The 26343-nt window shown below is 55.6% G+C and overlaps 1 protein-coding gene across 1 annotated transcript; it reads right to left on the bottom strand.

The window, feature by feature from the left end:
* Positions 1-11531: 11531 nt before the first annotated feature.
* On the bottom strand, positions 11532-19752 carry CDK5RAP3 (CDK5 regulatory subunit associated protein 3). Its single transcript, XM_008688364.2, is given in 15 exon segments — positions 11532-11855; positions 11966-12137; positions 12517-12722; positions 13356-13444; positions 14037-14112; positions 14530-14640; positions 15025-15169; positions 15373-15509; positions 15603-15682; positions 15685-15774; positions 16408-16456; positions 16832-16932; positions 17205-17336; positions 19333-19378; positions 19607-19752. Coding segments are annotated over 15 exon segments (1506 nt in total). The 5' UTR covers positions 19613-19752; the 3' UTR covers positions 11532-11789.
* Positions 19753-26343: the final 6591 nt, after the last annotated feature.

The raw sequence follows: 26343 nt of genomic DNA, 5'->3' as shown, positions 1-26343 counted from the left end.
ACTCACTCCCAGAAAGCCACTGAATGCTGCCTTGGGGGCAGCCGCCCCCCTCACGGCTCCCAGAGAGGAGGCCCCGCAGTGGCAAGGGTTAGCCCCCTGGGCCTTTGAAGCCTGCAAAGGGGAGGGGCTGCCCTGTGCTCCTGACCTGGGTGGGGGGACCAGGCTCAGCCCCCCACCTCCCACCGTGGGAGGAGAGCCAGGAATAATGGGCAGTGGAGGGCTGGCTCCAACGCTGGCCAGCTGGCAGTCAGGCGAGGGGGTGGGGTAGAGGTTGGGAGCGTGCCCGCCCCAAAGCTAGCAGAAAGTCCTTCAAGAGGGCTGACAGTGGCTGGGGTCTCCCCCGGGGGGGCCCCGGATATTGAGGGTATCCTCTGGAGAGGAAGAGAGGGATTGCTGTGATGTCACCTCCTGGACTGAAGTTGTCCAGAGCCCTCCCAGAGGGGTTGCAGGGAGCCCCTCCTCAGTGCCAAGGACCACCCCCCAAAGTTCACCCCAATCTCAGGGTGGGGAAAGGAGCCAACGAGCACTGTTCTGCCTTCCTTCCAGAGCCTGGATGGAGTGGCTCCCCCGGGCGCTGATCACCTCCATTAGGTCCTCAATCTTGCGAGGATAATGCATGGCCCAGGCTGGGCTCAGGGAGGAAGGCCCCACCGGCAGGGCCCTGGGAGGCAAGATGCAGGGGCCTGAGCAGAATACCAAGCAGCCAGCCTAGGCCTGAGGCTGTCCCTTGTGGCCAGCAAACCTGGCCTGGGCCAGGAAAAACATGGGGGGCCCGGCCCCACCCTCCACCACCTGTGGCCCCCTCTGTGCCCTCTTGCCAACTCCACCAACTCCCTACTGTGGCTGAACTCCCACAGCTTGTCTTTGGAAGATCTCCTCTCCCCAAGGCCATCAGCCCTGTGTGGTGCCAGGGTCCTGGGTGGCAGGAGAAAGCAGCATCTGACCCACCCGACCAGACCAGAGTCCTGCTCGGCTCAGAGTGTCTGAGGACCACCTAGCCAGACCCAAAGAGAAAACACCCTTGATGGGGGTGGGAAGACTCAGAACATAAGAATATTCTATCATTGTCTATCCACAACTGTCAAATGAAATCAACTATAATGCATTCTTCCAAAGTGAGTATTGCTATGATGTGGCCATGCTCGTTGCTAAATTCAGTCCACTTTGGGATGTTGCTGTCTTTGGCAGCTCTTTTTTTTTTTTTTTTTGGCAGTTTATTGAATGATAGTACTTAGCTCCCAAAGAGGGAGGGGACCCGAGACGGTTGTCCTGTCTTTGGCAGCTCTAATCTTGGCTCACCCCAGCCCAACCTCTTCTTTTGCCTTCTGTTGGGAAAGCCCTTTTACCACCATGTGTGTGAGAGCACTGTGTGGTTGACAGAGCCCTTGCACTCCTGTGGGCACATCTGACTGCCCCCCACCCCCCGCACCGGGCCAGGTAGGAGGACAGGTGTTACTGCCCCTGGAAGGCAGTGTAGCCGAACAGGTGTGGGCTTGGGCCCTGGAATCAGTCAAGACCACGTTGTCAACCAACATCCCTGCTTATCAGCTGTGTGACCTCGGGCAGGCTTCTGTGTTTCTGGGAGCCTGAGTTTCCTTATCTACAAAGTGGGGATTAAACTAATATTATATACACTGGTAAGGAGAATTTGTTAAAGGAGAAAAGCATTGAGCACAATGCCTGGCACATCATACCTGCTTAAAAATGGCAAAGGGGAAAAGAATTCTTTAAAAGCTCTATTTTGTAGGAGAAGAAAAGGAGGTCTTGGAACGTAGGAGGTTGGGCTGGGTTATGGAACTAGAGGCACGTTCCAGCACTTTCTCCACCACCACACCCGACAGGCATTCCCCCCCCACCCCCGGCCCCCACCCCACCTCTACTGGTTCCTTCTCACTCTCCTGCCTCATCCCCCAGCCTTGGCCCCCGGAGCCGGGGTATCAGCCGAGGCTCCAGCCTCTGAGCTCTCTGTGCACGCGGAAGGCGGGTTCTCTTGAACTGTCGGGACCGGGTGGAGATGTTTGCAGTAATGGGAATGGCAATCAGAATTAATCAGAATTCAAAGTTCATAATTCACCGGTGATCAGATGTAGGGGAGGTGCTGGGACAGTTATATTAATAACTGTGCCATTAAAAACTAGTAAGTGATGTTCTCATAAAGCATGTGTTGTTTGGGGTGGTTGGGTTTGTTTATTTATTTATTTTTCCCTTCAGGAGCAAACAGGGCCACAGAGGGAGAACATTAAATCATCTCTTGAAATGATTCCGGTAATAAGCCGGGCAGGTAAGGAGAGCTGTCGGCAGCTCCCGCCAGACCTCCCTCGACCTTTCTGAGCTCCTGTCTTTCACTTGGCCTCGTTCTCTAAGAGGCCAGTTACCCCCTTCTGGGTTAGCCGCGTCCCTTCTTTAGAGCGGCTGTCTACACGGGCAAAATGTGCGGTTTTTCATCAGCCCAGCAAGTAAGAGTGATCGTATATTACTCCTTGCCAGAAATCAGAACGTGCTGTGCAACATGGAGAAGAGAGGGGACTTGTAGGGACAAAGGCTTTGAATATTTGAAATAAGCTCTGTTCAGGAAATCAGGCCCACAGAGACCCAACGATCACAATATCGATAATAATCACAACTAACGTTTATGCTGCGTGGACATCGAGCCAGGTTCCCTTCTGAGCACTTTACGTGTGTGAACATACTGGATCTTCATAAGAACCCAGGGCACTGGATACTATTATCGTGTCCATCGTAGGCAGGAGGAAAGGGAGGTGTCCTTGCCGGGAGGGGGTGAAGCTGGGATTGAGTTCCAACCATTCCGACTTTCCAGTCTGTGTTCCCACCAGCTACACTGCCTCGAATATTCTTCACTGGGGGTAGTGCCTTCCCCGTCTTTAACTTTGAGATGGGGATGCCCTGGCCTGAGCTAAGGAGATGTTTCCTAAAGCTTGGGAATCCCCCCCTGCCTGAGACAGTCACAGCGACCCCCTGAGGCTGGCGGTGTTATCTATCATTCCCACTCTGCGGATGAGCATAGCAAGGCCCAGGGGTGTCTAGAAGCCCACCGCAGCAAGCAAGGACCCGAGTCTGACAACCAGGGCTGACTCTGCTTGCCCAGCTGCCCTGGAGCGGTTTCTCCCACTTCCCACGCCAGGATTTCTAGGATTCTAATACTCTGGGATCAGGTTTGGGCAAGCCCTGTTGCCAGGAGTTTAGCCCCTTTCCAAGATGCCCAGATTTCCAAGGGGGTCCTAGGCCAGGCGACCCAGGCGGAGACAGGCACAGACAGGAAGGCACAGGGAGTCTTTCAATTTTACATTAAAAGAGAAGGCCCCCCTTCCCTCCCCCCTGCCTCAGCAACCTTCCAATCACATCAGAGACCGGAGAAGGGGCCTGACCTCTGTCCTCGGGGGAGGTCAGCCGGGGTGACCCTGCCTGTGTGCAGGATCCCGTGAGAGAGGCCCAGCTGCAGGCCCCGAGGGCTGAAAGCGCACCCGGAAACGGGGCTCGGGGTCACCGAGGGCGGCGGGGGCTGAGGGAGGGGCTTCCCTGTCCTTTGTGAGCTGATGGGCAGGGGGAGATTAGTTCCACAGGCAGCCCCTGTGGCTCCAGAGAAAGGGGCTATTGTGAAGCAACTCGAAATATAGGGCACAGCCTCCCCCCACCTCCCCTTTTATCGCCATGGAGATGGGGGGGTTAAGAGAGCAAAAGAAGGAGGGAAAATGCGAGGCAGGTGAAGCTGGGGGGAGGAGTGGGCAGGAGGAGTCCGTGGAAGCGAGCAAGAGCCAGAGCCAGCGGGGAGAGCTCTGCGCCTTTCTCACCCGGAGGGGCTCTCAGCTCCATCTCTCTCCTCCTCTCCACATCCTGCCCGAGGGCTACTAGAGCAAAGAAGGCCTGGCCCACGCCCCGGCAGCAGCGGGCCCTATGACCCTGGAGGGTGAGGGGTCTGACCATCTGGGAGTAAAATGCAACATGACCACATGGAAGGCAGCCGGTGAACAGCTGCTAGGCCTTGTCCTGCTTCGGGACGCACCGAGTGCCCCAAACCAGTGAATCTCAGAGTCATGGACCCCATCTCCCAGCGTCTGCAGCGGCCCCACCAGATACCCAGCCAGCGTCCGCCCCAAGGTCCTCGGTGACGGTGACTTTCTCACCTGGGCCCTGGGGGCACCGCTGGCTGTCAGAGGGGGCGTCCTCACGTTAGGAAGAAACCTGTCTTCTCTTAGCTCCACATGCAGGCCTAGCTGTGCTCTCTGGGGAGCGCCACAAAGCAAGGCAGGCTCTCAGTAAATACCGCGGAAAGAAAAGACAACAATCGGACACTTCTTGACTTGACATATTTGGGAAAAGCTGCTGAGAAGGTAATTTTGTTGGAAACACAGTCCATAGTTTAAAAACTCTCCAAAGCTGAGTGGAACTACTGGCGGGGAAGCGAATCCAGCCATTGCACACTGGGTGGGCAGGAGACGGGGCAGCTCGAGATGACAAGGTCCTGGGCGCCGCCCTGATGGCAACACACAAGGTCATGGACAGGGCCTTCGGCGCGTTTCAGCAAACTAGGCATTCAGTGACCACCCGGTCCAACGGGCAGAGATGGAGGCCAGAGGCAGAATTCGACAGGCGGATTGTGCCTGGTCTCTTCGGCTGTTTGGCTCTGCTCCAAACTAGAGAAACCCCCTCCATCCAATAGGACCCTCTCGAGAAGAGGGGTCGGTTCCCAGCGAGCTGGGAGAGGTCATGTGTGCTTATTAAATATATAGAAAGGAAGAGGCCTCCTTGTTTGAGGCCAGCAGCCCCCAGGCAGAAAGAGTTGGGGTCCCAGAGTTTGGAGAGATTCAAGGATTCAGGGCTGACCTGGGTCCTCCAATTAGCAAGCTTACAAATTCCAGCCTGACTCTGGGGAGCCCACCTGGCCCCCCAGCAAGGCTCTTCTTACCAAGGTGGGTCGGCCCCAGAGGCTTCACGGGACAAGGAAGGTAAAAGAGGGACAGGAGGCGAACTCCACCGTGGAGGGAGAACTTGGGGCTCTCTTGTTACCTTTTCGTTCCTCCCCCGACCGCACTGCCCCGGAGGCCTGGGGCAGCGGGCCGCGCAGACGGACACTTCGAACAGGGGCCGGGGAAGCGCCCCAGGCACCAGAGAGAAGCTGAGGCTTGTGGTCACGCTTGCAAAGGCCACATCCTCTGCGCAAGAGCTGTTGTTTCAAAATGCCGGGCCTCGGCAGATGTGGAAGACGGCCTCGCTTCTCGGGCGCGAGGGAACAAGGAGCTGAGTCCGGGGCTCCCGGTTTGAGCCGCGCCAAAGCCTCAGCTGTCAGGCAAGGCGGGCATACCTGCTGTTGCTCTTCCCGTTCACGGGGGCTCCTGCCCAAATGCTCACGTCCAGATTGTATTTATGACTGTTTTAAGAAGGAGTGACAGAGCCTTTTAATATCCCTGACAGCCCGGGATGTTTTAATAGATGGCAGAGCTGGGCCACAGGAGTTAAGGAAAAGGAGCGGAGTCGCTGAGCGAGCTGTCAGGCCTGGTTTCCATGACAGACCCACTGATCCACTCTCCGACAAAATAAAATACGGGGCCGCGTCTCTCCTCGGCCCCGTCAGGCTGACAGACAGGCTGTCACCGTTGTCTGTCATCTTTCACCTCCTAAGCGCTCAGGCTTAGGGGACCTGCATTTAACGGGGAGTCCCTACAGGATTTCCACCCAGCCCGCCTCCGGAGCAGCATCAGGCCTCTGCTTCAACTGCCCCGAGTTCCGGCTGGCCTTCTCCAATGTTCTCGATTTCAGGCTCAACTTTCCTGCGTATGGAGTTCCGCCTCACTTGTTGCCTTCTGTGAGAGGTGGTTCTAGGTCTTACGGAAAGGCTCGGTCATCGCCCATGGAAACGGATGGGCTGGGTGGTGGGATGGTTGCACCACAGTGTGGCAGTGTGGGGACACCTGGGTGGCTCTGTCGGTTAAATGCCTGCCTGCCTTTGGCTCAGGTCATGATCCCAGGGTCCTGGGATCGAGTCCCGCATCGGGCTCCTTGCTCAGTGGCGAGCCTGCTTCTCCCTCTGCCTGCTGCTCTCCTGCTTGTGCTCCTTCTCTCTGACAAATAAATAAATAAAATCTTAAAAAAAAAACCCAATGTGGAAGTATTTAGTGCCAATGAATTGTACACTCGGAAAGGGTTAAAGTGGTCCACTGTGTGCCATGAGCTGGGTCATGTTATCTAACCACGCAAGGATGGAGTAGGAAAGGGAGAGACACTTTGGATCTCTGATCCCTTCTAGCTTGGGTGTCGCGCCGTGTGTACCTATAACCTGCATAACTGGTTGTCAGACTCTTCCCAGGTCTCTATGCCCATGACAACACCCTGCCCCCACCTCCTGCTTCCTTACCTCCTCCCCCCTTCCCTGGCTAATCAGCCTCAAGGTCAGTTTTGGAGTTGAACACCCAGAGTTTACTTACACACGCTTTTCTGGGACTGGGTTTGGGGCTGGCCTGACCAGGGACTGTTGGTGGCTAAAGCCTCTTTGGTCCCATCTGTATGTCGTGGCAAGTGAGGCCTAAGGGATTCTCTTCCCGTTTTTTTGCGGAGGGGTGGCGGGGAGGGGTGGGGCGGGGGAGAAGGGCTGCATATCCCAACATATCATCACCTGTTCTTTCTGGAGTGACTGAAACACCCCTGAAAGAGACCACGCAGCCCTCCTTCCCCACACATGCAGTTTATGTCCCCACCCCATTGGGGCTTCCTCCTTCCGACCCCACCGACAATGCCGACCACGCTGATGGCTAAGGGGCAGCACTCATGTTCCTCCCTCCCAGTCCCTAGGGCCGCAGCTACAGACCAGAGCCTCCCTCCCCCTCGCAGGCCCCGGGCTCTGCGTTCGAGTCCTCTGCCAGGAGAGAGTTAAGGGCTTGGGTTTAATTTGCCCGTTAATCACAGTTAAAAGAAGTAATGAGCATCTCCCCAAAGCCTGGGTGTTTCTCTGCAGATTAAGCAGCAATTTGCATAGCCCCTTTATTCATTCCCACCTTCCCCTGCGGGCGCCTTGTCCTTTTCGACACAGCCAAGCACAGCCCACAGCGGGAGCGCTTTGACAAATGGCCTTGCTGCACGTGGTTTGGGCGAGAGGGAGGGAGGGGCAGGCTGGGAGGGAGAGGGCAGCTCCCGACAGTAATGGATAGCTGGGCCGTTAAATAGTGCAGAACTTTTTATTAGACACACAGGAGTTTAAATATTCAAACTGGTTTTCTTTGAAGCCTGGGGAATGAGAGGAGGGTGGTGGGCCGGGTAGGTAAGAGTTTACTCAGGGCCAGTTTACCCAAGGAGGGGGCCGCGCATCAGCTGAGAGGAAGGGCACCTGGAGGACAGGCGGGTGTGCGGTCAGCTGGCACCTCGGCCTCCAGAGCCCTGGAGCGGGCCTGACGCCCTCCTGCTGGGCCCCGGGACCTGCGGCAGGACGGCAGCCTGGGGCCTGATCCCGCAGCAGCGGGAGAGCAGCTTGCTGAGAGCCGTGTCTGAGTGGCTTTCAGTAGTGGGGGCTGACCTTGGCCTCACAGCAGACCCGGGTCTATGAAGCAATGGTGTCTCCAGGAGCATGGGACAACAGCCCTCTCCTCTGCTCTCCAGGAGAGCCCTCGACCCAACAGGGAGAGAGGGGAGAGGGAGCCCAGGAGAAGCTGAGGGCAGGCGCTCTCCCTGGAAAACGTGTAGACGGGATTTTAGTCCATTTTAAAAGCCCTACTTAAACCCGGTTTTCTTCCCAGCTTCTAGGGCTCTGTGGGACTCTTCCTTTTGGCTAACTTGTGAGCCCCAGGGCTGTAATATTTTAAAGGTCAAAGTCACTTTCGAGATCATGAAGGCAACTGAAGTTCGGAGAAGTTGATTTTGAGATTCCAAAGGGGACACAAAAGTGAGCAAGACCCAGTTCCGATCCTCAGGCAGCTGGGTGTGGAGGGCAGAAGCAGGACCGCACTGACGCCGTGAGCGGGGAAGGGCACCTCCACACGGCTTCGGGGCTGCGGGTGAGCACGAGGGGCTCCTCCTGTCAGGGCCTGGAAATGCCCACAGAGATGTTTTGGGCCTTATCTGAGCGGGGGCAGGAAGGCTATGAGGGGGCTGAGAAGAGGGCCGGGGCCTGGGGACCCATGTGGGTTCGGTGTCTCGGGCGGATGCCCAGGCTGGGAAGGATAGAGATCCGATTACCAAGGGCTGGCCTGCTACTCTAGGGGCTAAGGGAGCTAAGGGGGTGTCGGAGTTTCTAAGCAGGGGAATGATGGGCGTGACAAAGCAGGGGCTGGGCGCCTGCTGAGGGACGGAGAGGAAATATCGGAGGATGGAGAGTGGCATGGAGAAGACAATGGGTTTGGTTCAGGACATGTTGGGATATCTGGGACACACAGAGCCAGGACCCAAACACAAGTTTCTGACCTCAGTCCAGGGGACTTCCGGTCCATCCCCGCTCATAACAGTGGCACTGGAGTCGGACTGGGCCGGGGACCATCCGGGCGCTGCACACACTGGCCGCGGCTCCCTGCCCTGAGGCCGGTAGTGTCTCTGTCCTCGTTTTACAGGTGAAGGAAATGAGGCACAGAGAGGTCCAGGGACTTGCCCAAGATCACATGGTGGCAAGAACAGAGTCAGGATGGGACCCAGGCAGCCTGGATCTTTGCCTGCTTCCTTCCTAAGTGACTACCCTGATCAGATTTTGTATGTGTGTGTACAGGAGTGGAGACTGGGCGGCAGAAGTAAAAATCAGTGACAGCACAAGGGGGTGCAGATGAGGCGGCAGGGAAGAGCCACAGGACCTGTGTTTCTAGGGGGGAAACCAAAGCAACATCTGGGAATTAAGGAGGAAGAGAGAACGGAGAGCGGGGAGGTGCACGCGAGTGAGCGAGCAGGACCCCACGGCCCCACCACAGTTCACTCCCGCTCCCGGAGGCCTGGGCCCTGCTCTCCTTTGGTCCTCAGTTCCAGGCCAGTTCTCCGAAGCAGAACATTCTTTCAGCAGGTGAGATTTCCCATCTGGATGACACAGATAATCCCTGCCCACACCGGCCATGGGGAACTAGTTCTAGAAGCGTAGGACCCCCAGCTCCTTGGCAAGCCCTTAGTGGGCAGCCAGAAGCCAGAGGGACAGTTGTCAGCACTCCACGAAGCTCATGGTCATGGCCAGCTGTCAGGGGCTGCGGAGCGAGGGACCCTACTTCTGTGGACTCTAACAAGAGCCGCGCTTTGAGCGGGCGTGGGAGCCTGTGTGGGAAGAAAGGCTGCATGTGGGCAGAGAGATGGTGATGCGGCTTGGGCAGCGGGATTTAGCCGCGGGGGCGGATCTAGGGAAACGGACTCTGCCTTTGTCCGAAGCAGGGTGACCAGTCAGCTGAGTGGTGAGAGCCTGAATCTTCTCTGGAAAAAGGTGGCATAAAGGTGAACACGAGAGTAGGGTTACTCTTGGCAATACAATTCACATCAAACTAAGGGTTAAATCTTGGCCCACCTCCTCCCCCTCTCCCAGAACACTTTTCTGCAGCCCCGGAACCCTGACTGCTCAGAACTTGGTCTTCAAGCTCCACAAAGAGCCTCTCGCCATGCCCTTCCGGGAAGGCCAGTCAGACCGGGATGAAAGGTCCTTAACCGTTGCTTCACACACCGAAGCTAAGAGCTCCGCTGGTCCAGGAGCGCTGGCTCCGGGCGGGCACTGTTCTCAGGCTTCTGCGTATGGTAACTCATGTGATCCTCACAATGGATTCTGTCAGGCGATCCAGAGAAAAGCAAGCAGGAACCCAACTGCAATCAGAGCGACGTGAGGGGAAATCTGGGAGCACATCTGGAGACACAGAGCTGTTCTCCTGCAGGGTCAAAGCGCCCGGGTGGGGGGATCTTCAGCGTCTCGGCGTGGGAGGGAAAGTGGGCCCCGGGAAGCGAAGCCCAGGCCAGAGGCAACTGGAGCTCAAGGTTCTGGACAATGGGCCTAATGTTACGGGGTTCAAGGCTTGTAAGAAACAACTGACATCAGTGGAGGGTAGGCCTTCATTTTGCCAGATAAGCAGTGGACCAGGCCTAAACCCTCGGAGAGAGAACAGTCCCCTAACCACACCGCTTAGCAAGGTGCCCCAAATCTGCTGAGAAAACCCTATCTAAACCCACTTCCCCTCCTGCAAAGATGGCCAAACCTCAGCCTGTAGGGCTTCCTGCCATCCACCCAGGCAGAGCAGAGCAGCGGGGCAAGGCGCTCTTCTGGAAGGGCAGGAGCAGGAACTTTGGAGGCCTGAACCCAGCCCACCACGGTCACATGGCCCACAGGGCTTCCCCCCCAGCTCGGTGCCCGGAAGCGGGGGCGTCCGCCCGTGTAGCAGCTGGTGGTTGGACAGGGACACGGAACGGGCGAGGGTAGCATGCCTCGGTGAGCTGATGGCTGCCGCGAGAGGCAGGCCAGAAGGCCAGCGGAGCCCGCAGCCGAACAGGTGCGGCAGGAGGTAGCAGCCACCGTCTCAGAGGGAAAGGGACTAAGAGACTCGGACAGCTCGCGACGGCCGAGCATCTTCACGGCGACGGAGGGCAGGCTGCAGCCCACCCGGTCCCCTTTACGGCCATGGGCGCTAAGGACTGTTTTACCTCGACGTTCCCCACCAACATTTTTCCTTTTCCAATTCCTAGATGAATTTCAGCCCCCAAAACCTCCAAAAGGAGGTGAACAGGCAAAGATTGGGGGGAAGCGATGGGCTGACATTAATTGATAGGAGCGGCTTCGAGCAGTTCATGCTGCCTTATCTCTCTCTCCTTTGGATAGCGTGTGTCCGCCGGAGTCCGCGGGGTCGGTGATTAATAGGGGCCATCACTCACTGTCCAGGACGGCTGAAAGGCAGCAGGGAGGGGGCGGCCCTCCCCAGAACTGAGATAACAAGCAGCAGGAATAATGAGTGGTGTCACTCCACTTTTCATTTTGATGGAAAGTCATTACGGGAGTCAACGCCAGCGACAAAGAGCCATGAATCAACTGCTCTGCTATGAAATTAAAATCGAATTGCCGGCCACCCCCAACCCCTACCCTTCCTGGGAAATGGGGACGGGTGGGTGACTTGAGAGAGGGGTGCTATCCTGGGGTGGGCTCTGCCCAATCACAACGCAGGCAGTTATGGGTAGGAAGTGGACAGGCGGCTAGTGAGGGTGACAACTCCTGTCTCCACCTTGTTTATCAGACCCTTGCTCCCCAGACCGCTTTCTCCCTCTGCCTGGAGGTAAGCTGTGATTAAAAGGAAAATACAGCTTTGCTGGCTCCAACAAGGCTGCCACTTGACTGGTCCCCTTGGGCTTCTGGGCTGAGTGGGGCTGTCTAGCCTGGCCATGGAGAGAAAGGGGCCCAGCCGACTCAGAACCACTGTAGATACTCACCTGGGGCCCTCCGTGTGACCAGAAGCAAAGGGGGATGTCCCTACCCTGGAGCTTCACTGGAACGGCCAGTGGCCTTGGGAGCCCACGGGATCAAGAACCCCAGGCAAACAGGTGCACAGCCTTGACTCAAGGCCCCGAGAAGCAGAAACTGTCAGTAGTGAAGCAAGAGTCTCTTCCTTTTTTTATTAAGTCCAACTAGATGATGAGAAGGGCCAAAACTGAGGTTCTAGGCTGACGGGCCACAGGGCCAGTCAAGACAGGCCCTTGCCAGAGAGCACAGTGAGTGTCAAGGTCACGTCCAGGGATGGCTCCCTCATGTGGCTTTCCATCCTCTAGTCGCCTGGTCTCTGGCCCTTCAGCCCTGGCTTCCCACCCTCCTTCCCGAAGGCTGTGAAGACGGGCAGGTAGAAACACGGAGACTGTCACAGAGAGGTTCCCATCAGGTTCACGGGGCGCCCATTGTACCTCTTGGAAATGTCAGCTTCAATCTGAAAGACAGTGACACCCAGTGGGCGGGAAGCAGAGACGCAGGGGTGCCTCGTTCTGGAGGGACGGCGTGGGGTCCCTCCCCCCGGCAGGCTTGCCTTCCCCGTCTCACCAGCTTCTGCAGCTCCCTGGTCTTCTCCAGCAGCAGGTCCAGCTTGGGCTCCAGGGCCGCCTGCTCCCGAAGTGCTTCCTGCTGCTTCTGCACCATCAGCTCTTTCTTCAGGGCCAGCAGCTGGGACTGCTTCAGCTTCTGCTGGAGGAGCTCAGTCACGCGGTCCACATACCTGTGCGGGGCACTCGGTAAGTGCGGGGTGCGGCGGAGGAACCCGTGCAGCCCCACGCACCTGCCAGGAAAGGGGAGGCTCAGGCAACCAAACCCCGAGCCGGCCTCTCGGCCCCCACACCCTGAGCCCCCTCTCTGCGAGGCGTGTGGCTCCCGGTTCCCAGTCCTACTTGGGAAGCAGAGCCTGCCTGCACACCTCAAACCACCTCGTCCGGCCCCAAGAGAACCCGTGACCCCAGCTGTGACAGAGCTGCTATGGGAGGCACAGAAGAGCGCTGAGGGGTCGTGGAGAAGGGGAACACAAGGAGTCGGGGCTGCTCAAGATGGCGGCCCCCCACCTCACGCTCCCGAACGGCCCCACGTCAGGGGGAAAGCCGGACCTTGGTGAGGCCAGGATCATAAACAGGTGTTGCATTCGAACACTGGTGAGCCGGCCAATCAGATCCTGCAGCGCCGACACCATGGTAACCGTCTTCTCTTTGGTCTGGCCCTGCAGGATGGCTGGAGCCAGCTGGAACTGGCTCATGGACAAGATGTCCGCCTCCTCACTCATCTCCACGGCTCTCTGGGACAAGAAGATCTCGAGCTGAGGGCACAAGAGGATCTGGTTAGAACCAAGACGAGAATTCAGACGCTAAGCCCTCAGACTGCTCAAAATGCAAGAATGAGATGTGAAGGCTGGACTCCAGGTGACGAGGGATTATTTCCTCTGAATACTTTTCTTGCTAGAAACTTATCAACTACAACGTGAGAGCCTGAGGCAGCCTTCACGGCTGCTCTTCCGTCCCCTCCTGCTGTCCCAGGCCCCCATCCCCAGCCCTGGATATCTCTCCTTCCTCCCAGCACGTAGCTCAGAAAACTAAGAACACAGAGAGTCGATGGGTTCTCTTGGCCCCAGTGAAGGTATTTTCTCTCTGTGAGAGGAATGAGATTCAGGGAACAGGAATCCATGTTTGAGAAGCCTTGGACTAAGAAAGGGCTAGAAGCATCTGGGAACCAGCCACATATCTTGTCACTCTTATTCTACCAGAGAAACGTGATCCCTTTGTCCTCCTCTGCCCTGGAGGCTAAGAGGGGCCTCTCTGGGCAGAAAGGGAAAGGAACAGGTAACGACTATGAACTCCACTCCACAAGGCCCTCACCAGCCAGCAGGCCACCAGGAAGGGAACAGATGGAGAAGAACACAAATGGGAAGGGTCCTCCCAGAGGATAAAGGTACCTCCATGAGCTCATCGATGAACTGATTCCGGGTCTCAGTGTATTCAAGAAGTGTCAGGGCATCTGGGCCCCTAGCAACACCTTCCGGAGCTGCCAGGAAGAGAGACGGAGGGGTGAAAAAGTTGCTGGGGACCAGAGAAAAAGACCCTCAAGTTTGAGAGGTTCTGGTGGGTTCATCTGGACACAAACTCATTGCACTAAAGCTACCTGCTGTCTCACCCCGGGGGGGGGGGTTACCCTCTCCCACACATCTCAGCCGGAATCAGACACTAGGACCAACGGCCAGTCTGGGAGGAGCACAGAGCTGGCTTCAGGGCCTGCAAAGGTTCCCTCGGCTCTGGCGGGCCACCAAGTTTCATCCTGCACTGCCCTCTAGCGGCTCACATCGCTGCTACATCCTCTCCGCCGCTGGGCGGGGGGGTCAGGTCAGACCTCCAAGCCCACCAGCCCTCCTGGAATCTCCCACCAGAAAAGATGACCCATATTCGCTATCTCAAAAGTTGAGAGCTTCTAAACTTAACTTTAAGAACTTCTCTCCGTCCCCCCTACTCTGACATCATCATCACGATTTTGAGAAAACATGTGTGAGCAGCCCGATCTTGGCAGTGCACTGTTTGTTTCTGGATATACGGGCACCTCTGAGCACCCACTTCTGCCAGGGCTTCGGGGAGGGAGCACTTACCCTGGGTTCCGGCTTCTAGCACCGTGATCTGCAAAGCAGCATCGTCTCCCCAGTCTATCCCATCACCCCCAGCTTCCTGGGTGGAAAGCAAAGAACCCCAGCAGGGTTGCAAGAATGCTCCCCAGCAAAGGGAGCCGGCATAAGCCAAAGCCCTTGGTAAGTTCAATGCCTGCACATTTCAACGGTACGAGGGACATGCAGCCCTGACGTCGGCGGCAAAGATGGCGGCGGGGGCCACGTACCCCGCTACCCTCATCCCTGCTTGGAGAGTTACCACCTGCCTATCCCCCCACACCCTGCCCCTGGATACCGTGAGAAAAGGGCTTAAACCTCTGCTGTGTCCCTGTGGAAGCTCTGCCTCCCCCTGGACCACACCTGGTCTGAGGGCTATGGACTTCAAGTAACGTCTTTAAAGACAGACAACACTTCTCTTAACCCCAAAGCAGAGATCACAGAAAGTCCTCAGAGTGACGGGCCGTGAGGGCTTCCTAACCTTTGAGTCCGATTCCAGGGAGATGCCCCAGTCAATTCCAGCGGCCTGGGCAGAGAGGCCAGAGTCAGTCCCTTCAGAAGCCACCTCCACTCCGAAGTCACCCCAGTCAATCTAGAAGGGGAAGGAAGTGTTAGCGCACAGAAAGTGGGTCAAAGAAAAGGGGCGTGCCTCCCCAGAGGCCTCAGCTGCCCCTCTAGGGGGCACAAGCACACCACTTAAGTGCAACGGCCCCTGGGCGCCCCAAAGGACAGCCCATCTCCAGAGAGCTCAAGGGACTGAAGGATTCCTAGTTCCAAGCCAGCCAGCTCTGCCGAGTCTCTTTGAGGCTCCTCTATACTCTGGCCTCGAGAAGGCCGGAAAAAAGGAGGAGGGCCTTCTGGGCCCTTCCTGCTCTAGTCTCTCTCACCCGAATCCCACCTTCTTCCTTCTGGGGCTCTGAACTCGGGCGGAGGGGGAGAGATGTGTGGGGAAGCGGCTCTCGCCAGGCTGTCTTACCGCGTCTTCCTCCACCCGCTCGGGCGGCTCCTCCATGCGTGGCCGCTCCACCACCGACGGCTCCGCGCCCGTCCTCCACTCGTACACCGTGGAGTTCCCCCGCCTCTGCACGTACCGCAGCATCGGCAACACCTGCTCTGCAGGGCTGCGACACAGCACCCGGCTGACCCTCCCGAGGCCCCCGCGTGGAGCCCGCGCCTCCGTGCACACGGCCGAGGCTGCCACAGGCTCACGCGTGGAAACGAAAACTCAAATGGGATGTGGGGAAAACACAGGCGGGGAAGACAGAAGAGCCGAGGAACACAGGCCAACCGTCCCCCCTGCTGGAGGGACACTGCGGTCCTTTACCTTTCACACACAAAGCCCACACAGGCCTGGTACAGGTCGATGGCTTCGCCCAGGGCCTGAGCCCCTGCCCCAATCTCGGCCAGCTGACTCGGCAGGTCCTTCACCAGGGCCAGCAGCTCTCTTCGGACGTTTTCTCCCTACAGAGGATGGAAGAGGAGGCCTGAGACAGGAGTGGTGCGAAGCGGAGTCCCCGAAATGGAGGAGCTGGGCTCAGGCCCCCAGAGGCTCACCGTGACGCCGTACTGCTTGCACGAGTGGTAGAACTGCTCCCGCATCTCGGCCGCCCCTGCCTGGCCCTCCTCCTCCTTGCGANCTGCTGCAGCTGCTGGCACTTGGCGATCTGCTTCTTCAGCGAGGGGATCTCATAGTTGACATTCCGAACCAGGAGGCTAGAGAGTTCCACTGAAGAGGGCCCGGGAAATTCACCCCAGATGCCCACGCCGCGAGGCAAGCATGCCCCTGGGACAGGCTTGGCCTCCCAGCTCCTCCCCTCCCAGCCACGAAACCTCACACAGTCATTCAGCCTCTCTGATCCAATCCTCCTCTCCAACATTGGGGCAAGAATATTTCCCATGAGGATTAAGAGAGAGGACGCACACAAGACATGAGTATAACCCCTTGCATTCAGCAGATGCTCAGATAAGCATGAACTATTATTATTAGGACTTTTAGGAAACATACCCGAAGTACAATGTGCCCTGTCATTACTCTCTCAGGCACCCGATGTGACCCCCGGATGACCCACGCCTCTTCTGCCCAGTGGAGAATAGGGGTGCAGAGAGAGTCAGTCACCAAGAGGTCAGCGGTGAAGGACCAAAACACACCTGCCTGGCCAGGCCCGGCTAATGCCGACTACCTGCCTGGTCTTCCTCCTCCTCCCAACACTCTTTGGGGAATTTCTTTGCCCACCTGGCAAACATCTATACCCCAGCCTCTTCCCCCACACGGACTGTGCTTCCCGGAAGCCTAGTGTCTCAGAACTCGGGGAGTGGGTTGCCCCACAGACGCCGGGCCTCCCAGGCTGGGCAACTTTACCTAAGTGGGTGTTGTCCTTCTCATACAGGGCTACGATCTCCTGCCAATCCTGGGTAAGGACAGAAACAGAAGTGAGCTGGAATAGCGCTCAGCAGCCACATCTCAGCTCAAGCCCCAAACAGGGGAGGCTCCCCCAGCCTTCACATCTCATCAGACACAGAGCCTTTGTCCTCCTTCATAACGCTGGCTGGACCACCCACTTCATTTTCAGAATGTGGCGCCAATGAGAGCTCCCCAAAGCAACAGGCCTGAAAATGTAAACCCAGGGGTAGGGTCTACTTTTGGTATAAATTTTGGGGACGGAGAGAAAGCTCAGGAAACAGTCTGCGTAGGCATCTGCACTGGACCCTTAGCGAGACCAGAGCCTCCGACCCTGGAGACGGGACGTTTCCAGCTGCACATTACCAGCTTGGCCCACACTTGCCTTCATTCGCTGTGAAGAGTACCGGCCAAAAATATTTTTTGTGGAGGCTTCAGTGCCTTTGAGAAGGTCCACAATCCTTAGGCAGTGGAAGTAGTGAATGTCTGCAAAGCAAGGAAGAGCAAAGACTTTGGGAATTATAGTGTCTTCCCCACCTACTCTGGGCACGTGGCCGACGGGTGAATGTGCTGAGAATTTTAGCATGCACAGCTCTCCCCTTCAGCGTGTTGTGCTGGAAGAAACCAGCATCTGTACCCCCCAAATAAATCTCTCTCTAGGGGTCAGGCCTACAGCTAAACAACAAGGGAGCAGCTCAGCTGATATACAGTTCTCCAGGGAAGACGGGGCTCCAGTAATGTAACCCAGAGGCACTCACAGGATCCAGAGAGCAGCTGGGCGATCTCCTCGCTCTCTGGCATGTCCTGGATGGCAGCATTGATCTTCTCTCGGATGGTCCGCACCAGACTCTGCCATTTCAGACTGCAGTGCCTTCTGTCCACCAGCCAGTCTACGTGAGAAACACCCAAATCACACATTCCCATTCGCGCAGCCAAAAGCCCATCACTAATTCAAGTGGAATAGGCTAAGACACCGGCTGAAAGTTGTACGCGTATTGGTTAAGGTGTGGGGATCGTAGGAATAAAGAGGGGCTCAAAGGGACCCCTGGGGTTAAACGGACTCCATCGCAGAGTGACTTTGATAGAGCAACTGCCGCCACAGAGGGATAAAGAAAACCTTCAAATTGGTCCTGACATCAAAGTGCCACTTGTGACCACTCTAAATTCTCCATAATATTTTTGCTTCCATGGGTAATTATATCTTTCTTCCTGACAAGAGGGTGCTTTTCAACTTCCACTTCCTCAGGGCTGGGATTAACCACGACAATGGAAAATACAAGATGATTATGCCAAGTACCGGATGAATGAACAACTGCAAAGCCCCTAATACCCACAGCGCCCTAAGGACTAGATACCTCTGGTCTGCTCTCAACAGCGAAGTACCACCTGGCACCACGGGAATACCAATGTGACTGACCTCCCGACTCTGCGCCCGGATCTGTGTTTTTAGCAGAAGGCGTGGGTGGATGAGAGCCACGCACGTTTCCTCAGTAGGAGAGAGCTAAGAGCTAGGCTTTGTGTTCAGATGGTCCTGGCTTCTACTTATCAACTTTTAAAAAAAGATTTATTTGAGAGAGAGAGAGAGGGAGAGCGCACGTGAGTGTGGGGGTGAGGGGCAGAGGAGAGAGAACCTCAAGCAGACCCCTGCTGAGCTCGGAGCCTGACGCGGGGCTCCATCCCATGACCCTTAGATCATGACCTGAGCTGATATCAAGAGTCGGATGTTTCAACGACTGAGTCACCCAGGCATCCCCAGTTATCAACTTTCTTAAGCAAGTCCTTTAGCCATTCTGTGCATCAGTTTACCCACAAATAAAATGGGGATAATAAGATACTGAATACAAGAGGGAATGAAGGTAAAACACAGAGGACTGTGCCTGGCACACGGCAAGGACTCAATAAATCCTAGTAAAAAATCCTCATTTTCACAACGTTAAGTGCCTAACACAGCACCTGGTAGAGGATTCAACGCATGACTGTTATTTTCTTGGTCCTTTTCATGACCAGTGACAAGCTCATACACCAAGAGCGCCCCTGTGCTGAAGAACTGGGACAAATCCGAAATGACACCACAGAAGCTCCATTAAGTGGCCACTGCACAGAACTGACCACGTGGTCCACAGGGGTGAATCCAGAACCTTGTCCTTGTTAATACACCCGCCAACTGCCAACCCACCCTAGTTACCGGTTATACTCCCTCTGTTGTATTCCTCTAAAAGCTTCAGAAAGAAAAAATTCTGTAGATGTCACAGAACTAGAAGGGGGTAGGTAGTCAAGCAGATGTATCTCAACGACGACACTGGCATCAAACCCATCAGTGCAGCGAGCATCTTAGAATCAGGAGCTGTGCGCTTGCCCTGGAAGGGTCATAATGAAGAGGTCCCAGCCTGGCCCTGAACCGAGAGGGATTTAGATCAGACACAGACAGCAGGGAGATGGCCCGGCCACCAAAAGGTCTTATTACCAACTGGGTCTCTGTCCCTCTTTCTCCTAAAATCAAGAGAAGATGGAAGCTTTTAAAAAGAAAGGAGAACAAGTTTTTTTTCATAAAAAAGCGGAGACATTGGAACCTGACAGACTCAAGCTCCAATTTCATATCTGCCACTTAGTAGCTGACCGTCTTTAAAGTAAGCCATTACTCTGTGCCTGGATGATCTGACAGCACGTGTCACGAGCTGGATAAAGTAGAAGAGGCAGGTCAAGTACAGACTCTATGTGCGGTTCCTTCCCGCTCCTTCAAGGGTGGCAGGTGGGAGCATAGATGATGGCGAGTGGTCAGCGCCTCAACAGGGGCCTTGGGGCGTCAGGGCTCCCAGCTGTTGGCGACAGGGGGCAAAGGGCAGGGCCTCCCCCTGACAGCCGGTTGCGCGGGGCGTCCCCTCCTACCGAGCAGCTTGCTGGTCTGGATGTCGATGGGCACGTGCTGATGGTCCTGGCGGGAAACACGGCGGGGAACAGCGCGTGAGCACGGGGAGGGGGCGTGCCACCCGCGCGCTCATTTCATGGGCCCAACCGTCACCCTGCAGGGCCAGAATGATGGGCCGGGAGGATGGCCGCGCCCGGGAGGGAGGCCGGGGAAGCGGGCCAAGGACCAACGGGCTGAATTCAGTCCAAGGACCCCGGACAAGAGCCCCATTTCCCCCACCTCCTGTGCCCACACCTGCATCTTTCCTCCACTTCCGCTTCCGGCCGGCGACCCAGGCCCGCCCCACCTACAACCAATCCCGCGCTGGTCTGGTTGAGCCTCAGTTTAGGCACTAACGGGCCTCCTCCGGCCACGTCGCCACCTTTCTCAGAGCCAATCGGGCTGCGCGCTCCACCCCTGGCCACAAGCCCCACCCACCTCGGGGCTCCGAATGGCTGAGCCCGGGAGGGGCGGGAGAACGGGAGACAGCCAATGGGAGACGCGAGGCGGGTTCAGGGCTGAAGAGGGGCGGGGGCTCCGAGAAAAAGCTGCAGGGGCGGCGAGGTCGCGGCAGGCGGCGCCCGAGAGCTTGTTCCCGCCGCTTCCGGCCAGGTGGGCGAGGAGCCTTCGGGGCAGGGATTACCGGTCCAGCCAAGAGGGTCCTAGCGCCGGCTCTAGCGACCCGGAGGCCGTTAGAAATACCTCCTTCCCGCCTTGCCTCGCTTTACCGTCTGTTGTAGTTTGTAGGTCTCTTGTGGCTCTTGTCACACTTTGCGTTCCCATTCAGTTTATCTGATAGAGACGCGTGTTGAGCACCTGCTACGTGCTGGGTGATTAGGGAAGGCGAAGGAGGCATCACAAAGATTACACCTAAACTGAGTCTTTTTTTTTTTTTTTTAAGATTTTATTTATTTATTTGACAGAGATAGAGACAGCCAGCGAGAGAGGGAACACAAGCAGGGGGAGTGGGAGAGGAAGAAGCAGGCTCATAGTGGAGGAGCCCGATGTGGGGCTCGATCCCAGAACACTGGGATCACGCCCCGAGCAGAAGGCAGACCTTTAACGACTGTGCCACCCAGGCGCCCCCCTAAACTGAGTCTTAAAGGAAGAGCTGCAGAAAGAGGGGTATGTGGGGAGGGGTGTTCCAGGTGAAGGAGACCTCATAGACAAAGCTTTGGAGGCCACAAACTGCAAGAGGGGTGCAGGGAACAACAGGCAGGCAGGACCGGAAACATAATTGGTGGGGCCCAGCGCAAAATGAAAATGCAGGGCCCCTTGTTAAAGAAAAAAAAAAAAAGGAAGAATTTCAAGAAGGCACTTGTGCAGGTCTTACACTGGTGATGCCGGGGGCCGCCGCAAACGCTGGCCAGTAGCTGTGCAGTGAAAGGTTGGAGGCAAGGAGTGGCCAGTGAGGAGACTATAAAGGCGGAAAGGTCATATCACAGGAAGGAGCCTCTTTAAGGAACTTGGACTTAAACTTTGCAGACAGAAAGGCCCCAATGCAGGGTTTGACAGGCTCGAAGCAGGGAGGGACCGATTCAGATTGACTGCAAGGAGCACTGATTCATGGGAGATAAGACTGGAGACGGGGAGACTGTCAGGAGGTTATTATGCAGAGATTAGGGCCTGAGCTGGGACAAGACATGAGGAGGAGGGGAAGGGCTGCATTTGAGAGATGTTTTAGAGGGAAATGGACAGAACGTGGCCATCAAATGGCCGTGTTGATGGGGGAGATAGACAGCAAGGATGAAACCTAGGTGTGTGGGATGGGGAGTGTCACCACCTGTGACAGGGATACAGGATGCTGAGCAGGTATTGGGGAGGAGGGGCTCTTGGCTTTGAACTTACCTGATTAGTGGTGCTGGGAGGCCCCCACATGAAAAGTATGCAGGAGACACTTGGGTCTATAGCTTTGGAGTTCAGGGGAGCCCTGGGGCTAGGCATGCAGCTTTGGAGAGCCACAGGCTGACTGATGGATCTGTCCATGCAGTAGCTGAAGCTGAGGGAGGGCATGAGACTGGGCAAGAAATGGCGGGAGTGAGGAGACTGGGTGGGCCAAGGATAGATCACCAGGGATCTCACAGGGCCAAATATGCCATTTGGGGCCCTTCCCCTTCCAGGATGTTAGCTCCTCCCAGAGGCTCCTCCTGGTTCTTTCTAAAGGTCCCCCCACCTCTGCCCCAGCACAGCACTTGGGACCCAGTAAACTTGTTATTGAACTGGGTGGTGTGGTACAGCAGTGAGAAGACCTAGGTTTCTGCCCAGTGAGATCTTGGACTGTTTCCATAACCTCTCTGCCAGCCAGTTTCCTCAACGTAGAGATAGCACCTATCCTGATTATCTTGGTATTTCTGTTCATAGGCTTAAATAAATAAACAAACTGGATTTATATAACTCTTTACAGTTTACAACATGCTTTAATGTATCTGTCATGCTTTGTAGACTCGTGTGTGTGTGTGTGAGAGAGAGAGAGAGAGAGAAACATTAATCGTCATTATTATAAAGTGGGTTGAAAGATTTCCCTGGAAATGGCTCATAGGGTAGAAGTAGGGGCCTCTTCAGAGCTCTCTCATGGGAATTTGGCTCCCATCTCAGAGTCTTGACTCAGGCTGGAAGAATTGCTGGGGCTCCCCTGTGATTAAACAAACACTTCACTGGGCTCCAACTAGGTGTTCCTGGCTCCCTGGGACATCCCAAGAAGCAGGCCCTGCCCCACCCTCAAGGTGCGTCCCTCCTCCTTGAACCAACAGAGCAGGGCAGGGTGAGTTGGTGGAGGCAGAGACCACCAGCACGTCACCCCACCCACAGGGCCCCAGGGTGACTCATGTGTAACAGAAGGATGTTTGAGAATAGTTGTGCCTCGCTGCTGGCCTCAGCTCAGGGTGGCTGCCCCAGAGAGCATGCGAGTGTGGGCTTCGGGCAGCACTCTGCAGTTATTTGTCCTTTTCCAAGGTGAGAGGGAACCTCAGGGGGCCTATGGGCAGGGAAGCACATCAGTGGTCTGGTCTCCAGGGCATCAGGTGCTTGGGGCTGCCAGCTGTTGGAAGGTGGCAAGTGTGGGATGCTTCTGACTGTGATTCTCACAATTCTGTGCTGATTTAGCAGACAGGACACTGGGAAAAGGGCAGCACGTTGAGGGAAGTGGAGAAGGACACAGCAGGCCGGTGGCAGTTTTGGACAGGAAAGCGCAGAGCCCCAGGGTGTTGTACGTGCAGGCTGCCTGACTATCCCTCTGTTGTTGTTAGCTTCCTTGTGCCCTGATAACCGTGTGCCGTGTGCCGTGTAGACCCAAACGTTTTACAAGCCTTATCTAATTTGATCCTTCCAGCAACCGTATAATGTGAGTACTGAGCCAGATTTTAAAAGGTAAGGGAGCCAAAGCTAAGTTCAGTAACTTGTCGAAGATCATACAGCTGGTAGTTGGGGGGGGGGCTGGGATTCAAACCCAGGCCTGTCCGGCTCCCCAGCCTGCATTCTTGTTCTCTAGGGGATGTGGCTTCTCCCGCAGCCCTGCCTACCCCGTTCACTCCACTCATCCCCCTCAGCCCCGGGTCTTGGGTCTCGGGTCTCATCCTCCCTCCTCTTCAGCCTGATTCCCACTTTCTCCCCTGTTCTTGTGCCAGATACTTAGAACCCTCCCCCCCCCCTTGCAGTCCATGTCCCGTTCCAAAGTTCTTTCTTACCATCCCTCGTTCTGGGCAAGAACACCCATTACTTATCTTCCTACAATAGCCATAAAAAGGCTTACTTACCCTTGACATTCAAAGAATCCATTTATTTTATCCTCCATAGGTTTATTACTTTATGGTCTGTGTTTTCGCTCACGGCCATACTGACTGGGGTGTGTGTGTGTGTGTGTGTGTGTGTGCACGTGCATGTGTGTGTGTGTGTGTGTGTGTGTGTGTTGTATCTGCCTGCTGGGCTGAAAGCCCTGGAAACTCAGCAGCCTCGGCTGGGCCTCTTGGTGTGTGTAGTGTAGTTTCTGGGTGGTTTTTCTTCAGTCTGTCTCCATAGCTAGTCTGTGAGCACCTTGCAGGCTGGGAGGACAGGGCGTTCATCCCGGCACCCGCAGCACCTGTATGCCACCTGACACGGAATGCCAGGTGCTTTAATGGATGCTTGTAAACGAAGGAATAAGACGTGTGGTGTGTGCAGGCAGGTATTTAGTAATGAGTGGGGACCAGGGTCACTTGGTCTAGGAGGAGGGCTATATCTTCCCCAGCTCTTTTCTGCATCCTTCCTTCTACGGCTCAGGACTTAGAACCAGTCCCCCTGAACTGTTTGCACCTGTAATCCAATGGGGCCGTGTGTCTTTGTGCCACAATAGGGCATCAAGGCCCTAGGGGCTCCCTAGGTGTATTTTACTTGCTTCACTCAACAAGGACAAATTTCGAAGATATGCCCGTTGCATGTTTGTATATGGAATATCATACTTTGAACCTAAAATGTACCTTGAAGGTGCTTTTTATGTATTATTTATTTTGAAAGGTTTTATCTATTTATTTTAGCGAGAAAGCACGTGAGGGCAAGCAGGGGGAAAGGGAGGGCAGGGAAAGAGGGAGAGAGAGAGACTTTCAAGCAGACCCTGCACTGAGCGTGGAGCCCAACACGGGGCCTGATCCCACAGCCCCGAGACCGCGACCTGAGCAGAAATCAAAAGTCAGCAGCTCCACGGACTGAGACACCCAGGCGCCCCTAAGGAGGGGCATTTAAAGGTTAAAAAAAAACATAAAGCAATAAAGCAAGCTGTTTAAAAGATATTCACAGTTTATAGCCTTATCTCAAACTCCCCTCCCAACACTGCTCTTCCCAGAAATAAATCTCCTGAAGGCCAAGGGTTGGGCCTGACTTCCCAGGCTGGTCCCTCTCAGGAGGGTAGGCCAGAGCCTCCACACCCTGCGTGTGGTTCCCGCGGCCTTCTCCAGTGGCAGGCCACAGGTGGGTATCCACCAAATCCGGCCCACTGCGGTTCTCACTGGGGCGCCTTCTCCAGGGTGGGGGTCAGAGAACAGGATTCTGGCCCCTCTAGGTCCCAAGCAGCAGAAAGGCCTAGATTTTGGAGTCTGGGAGGCGGAATGAGTGCCTCCAGTAGGAGTCCTTCTAATGCACATGGAATTGTCTGACCCTTTGTTACTCTATCCCAGGCTGGGGCCCGTCCCACTATCCCTCCAGTCTCTTCCTAACACCTGGGCTGGGATGAATGTTTAGCCTCTTCTGGTATCTTCTAGACTGGGCATCCGCTCTCAAAAAGATGGGGCTTTCAGAGAAAGTAACAGATCTAGAAATCTGTGGGCACTGTCCTGGGACAACCATGTATAAGCCTTTTTTTTTTTTTTAAGATATTATTTTTAAATAATCTTCACACCCAATGTAGGACTCAAGCTATCCTTAATTCACATAAACCCCTGGAAAGATGATGATTAACAGCAAGCCTGTTGTAGCTGAGATCACAACAAGTAAAATAAATGGATTTTCTCTCGCATTTACCTGACCCAGGAAGAGTGGGACATGAGCAACAAGCTAGACTAAGAATTTCTTAGGGTAAAGACAGGATTTCTATTTCTCATTTGTATAGTGTTGTAAAGCTTGCCTTAAGACCCTGTTATGTCAGGTCTGTATCAGCGGTAGATAATTCTTGGCTAAAATCAAAGAACTAAAATTCTCTAAGGGAGCCAAATATATGACTAGATCATTACAATACTATGTAGGTATATATGTGAGCACATGCACATATATAATCAATTCTGGTATATATCATTTAAATAGAAGCATGTGAGTCAACTCACTGGGGCGTCTTCTCCAGGGTGGACCAAAACAACTTCTGGTGGCATAGGAGGCATAATAATGAATTCGGGTCTTGAGGGATGAATAGGAGTTTGTCTTGGTTTACCCAGGAGGCCATTCCTGACCAAGAGCGCAGCATGCAGTCCTAATCTCACCCTCCTAGACAGCTTCTGCGCCCAGGAAGGTAGGCAGAGAAAGGGACTAGTGAGAGTATTCATGGAGGGTTGGGAGAGGCCCATCCTAAGAGGGCCAGGCTCAGTGGGTTCCACTGTGGGCCATGGGGGGGTTTTGAAGGACTATCCACTCGAGGCCTAGGGGTAGGGGGAGCTGTTTAGGAAGGAGGGGAATATGAACTCACAAGGCCATGAGAAACTGAACCGAGTAGAAGCAGGGTTGGAAATGGTAGGGCAGGTTTGAGAGTTGGTTAGTCTGGGAGTTGGTTGAGGGGAGGAGGAGCCCAAGGAAACGGGGAATCATCTCGTCTGCCTTTTCTCTACCCAGTGCCTCGCTCAGAGCCTGGCACATACCCACTCAGTCCTTGGAGGAAGGTAGCTGGGTGGGCAGACTGAGCGTTGAAGCTGGGCAGCCCTGGGACAGGCAGCTGCGGGGACCCTGACGGAGCAGGAAATGCCTGTCCTAGGGGAGAGAGAATGCCAACATGAACAGGCCACCCTAGGGTAGCAGCAGAATCATCTTCTCTTCTGAGGCTCTGAGGCATGGAGTGAGATGTAAAGGCAGCCCAGGCTGGACACGACGCAGGTTTGCAGGAGGGGTGGTCAGCGAGGACATCCATCATCCCCTGTTTGCACACACTCTGCCTTCCCTCCTCTTCCCACCTCACAAATACAACTGCCCCCCAGCCCCTCTGCCCATGTACTGGGGTGGTTGGGTCTGGAAAGGCTGGCCCAAGATAGGGATAGTGACCACCCCACCTCCCCAACTTGAGGAGGGGCCCTCGAGGTCTGGAGGGAACCACAGCCCCCCACCCTGTGCCCTCCTGAGCCTTTGGGGTGGAGCGGACAGCCTGGGAACCGGTCTGCCAACCAGTTTAACCAGGGACTGGTTTCGACCCGGGAGTTCAAAGGAGATGGGGTGCACCCTGTCCCGCCCGGGCAGCGGGAGCAGCGGTGCTTAACCCTTTCCCGGTTGTGCCTGGGGCAACGTCCGAGCACGGACCCTGCTAGAGAGGGTCTGAGCCTCTTCGGGGC

This window comes from Ursus maritimus, unplaced genomic scaffold, assembly GCF_017311325.1.
Source record: "Ursus maritimus isolate PB19 unplaced genomic scaffold, ASM1731132v1 scaffold_24, whole genome shotgun sequence".
Classification (NCBI taxonomy): Eukaryota; Metazoa; Chordata; class Mammalia; order Carnivora; family Ursidae; genus Ursus; species Ursus maritimus.
The sequence above is the reverse complement of the archived record's forward strand: the minus strand, read 5'-3'. Positions and strand labels throughout refer to the sequence as shown.